Source organism: Geospiza fortis, unplaced genomic scaffold (assembly GCF_000277835.1).
Source record: "Geospiza fortis unplaced genomic scaffold, GeoFor_1.0 scaffold171, whole genome shotgun sequence".
In the NCBI taxonomy this organism is placed as follows: Eukaryota; Metazoa; Chordata; class Aves; order Passeriformes; family Thraupidae; genus Geospiza; species Geospiza fortis.
In genome coordinates this window covers 6,469,077-6,471,098 of record NW_005054313.1, presented here as the reverse complement: position 1 = coordinate 6,471,098, position 2,022 = coordinate 6,469,077, and the positions used below count along the sequence as shown (strand labels likewise).

At 43.0% G+C, this 2,022-nt stretch overlaps 1 protein-coding gene across 6 annotated transcripts in view; it reads right to left on the bottom strand.

The window, feature by feature from the left end:
- The window catches only part of TCF12 (transcription factor 12), a 158,708-nt gene extending 156,686 nt beyond the window's left edge, over nucleotides 1-2,022 (bottom strand). For all 6 annotated transcript variants that reach the window (XM_005419669.2, XM_031056011.1, XM_031056012.1 and 3 more), the window contains exons 1-2: nucleotides 1,531-2,022; nucleotides 677-749 (exon numbers count right to left, since the gene is read on the bottom strand). In XM_005419669.2, the coding sequence (XP_005419726.1) occupies nucleotides 677-749; nucleotides 1,531-1,605 (148 nt within the window). In that variant the 5' untranslated portion in view covers nucleotides 1,606-2,022. The remainder of the gene's footprint in view (nucleotides 1-676; nucleotides 750-1,530) is intronic.

The following is a 2,022-nucleotide window of genomic DNA, read 5'->3' as shown; positions in this document are numbered from 1 at the left end:
ACAGCACCTCTTTTAAAATTGCACTTATTTCCTATTACAGTCCTAGCTTAAAGGTCTCTGACACAGCAATGAGGTGGACCCTGTGATAATGTGATAATACACTGAAGACACAAAATACATGCAACATGTAAATATACAGTTATTTGCTTTCCAGATGCATGGATAAAGTTTTAATACAAGAAAATTCTAGTTGCCAAATCGTTGAGAGCTACACAGTACTAGAAAATTGTATTAAACTCATATTTTCCTTAAGCACTGCATTTAAAAACAGCATGTCCTTGAGTCAGGAGTATTTAACTATTTGGTATTTTACAGAAGTTTTCTCCCTTCATACAGGGGGGCTAGGAAATTCTTCAATTGAACATCTAGGTTTGATTTTCTTAAACAAAAGCAACACAGTCATTCATTTTTAATACAACAAATATACAGCTTCCATGTCAGCATGGCCAGAGACACTCAACACTTCATTGTACTGTAGTTAATAGTCAGAGAGGAAAACCATGGTTAAAGTTAGCAAAATGCCCTATAAAGATCAAAACAGCACATCACTAACTGATCTGAATATCTTATGAGAATATGCACAAATGAAAGATTACAATCCTCTGAGAACATGGAGACTTCGCTGAAACATTAAGACCCAGCGAGATGAACATCATGTGTCTCGGATGCATCCTACCTGATCCACTGAACTGGCTGCTTCCTAGTGTAGTTGGTCTGGTTTTTCCACTATTTACAGGTGGGGAAAACATCTGCAAAACAAGAAAAAAAGAGACATGTTTTAATTGGCTTTGAAAATCTGTGCTGAATTATTAATGGAAACAGAAAAAAGGCTAAAAGGAAACAGGTTTTTTTTTGTATTTCTGCTTGAAAACAATGCAAGATGTGTGTTTAGACACACAAAACCAATAAGCTGAAGTACTCCTTAATAGGACCAAAACCTCATTTCTACATGAACACAAACCACTTAAAACTAAAAGGACACCTACTACTACTGTGACTATTTCAAACAGTTACACGACTTACCACTTTTTACTCAAATTATATTTCTTACTGATCTTACTGCAAGTATAAAGTCACTGCACAAAGACAGCATTTAAGATGCAGTAGTTTTCTATTATATTTAAAAATCAGGAGGCTTTTTGGTATGGAAAGAGTAACACACAGAAAATACCTACAAGTTTCTTAGCCAAGACCATCACTTATTAACTTCTTTTTTTGTGGGAAATTATTTTTCTTTTGTTTAAATAAGGAAAAAAAACACCAAGAGCCAAGGTACCAGTGCCACACGCCAGCTTAACCAACGTTAATTATTAGATTATGCCACCACTGGGTCAGCCTGATTTTAACCAGTTAAACCAATTGACCCAGCTGGTATTACAGTATTAAATCTGGAAGTCTAGACATTACATCAAAGTTCAGGTGTCCAACTTGGCTGAGGCAGACTCAGCCAAGCCCTGCACGCTGCCGCCCCTGCTCCTCAGTTCGCACAACCACGGAGAAGTCATGAGAAGACCTCAGAGAATGTCCTACCGCACTGAAGTCCAGCAAGTCGCTCAATTCCTTGTCAGTTCCTATAGCGGCCATCCTCTGCTGCTGGGAATTCATCTTCCTCCGCTCCTCCGATCACCTTTCTAGGGCACAGGGAGAGAGGCACAGGCAGCACTTCACGGCGCGAACCTGGCCCCGCGAACAGGGGCCTCCGGTACCTGCGCCCCCGGGGCGGGGTGGAGACTCCCGGGGGAGCCTCGCTCGGCCGGGCGGGCGGAGGAAATCGGCAGCAGCAGCTTCCCGAACTAACCAACTCTCTTCAAGTTTCCTCAGGCTCCCTCCTCTCCCTCATTCCACTTCTCCCCCAACCTCGAGCAAGGCACGGTCACACCGCAGAAAAGCGGCCGCCAGGAATTAAGTCCCCCCCAGGCAAGAGAAAGCAAATAAACAGCCGCAGCCCGGCGAGGTCCGGAGAATTAGCGAGAGATTAAGTGACTCACTGTCCCCGCAACAATGGGGCTGACGAGCGGGGCC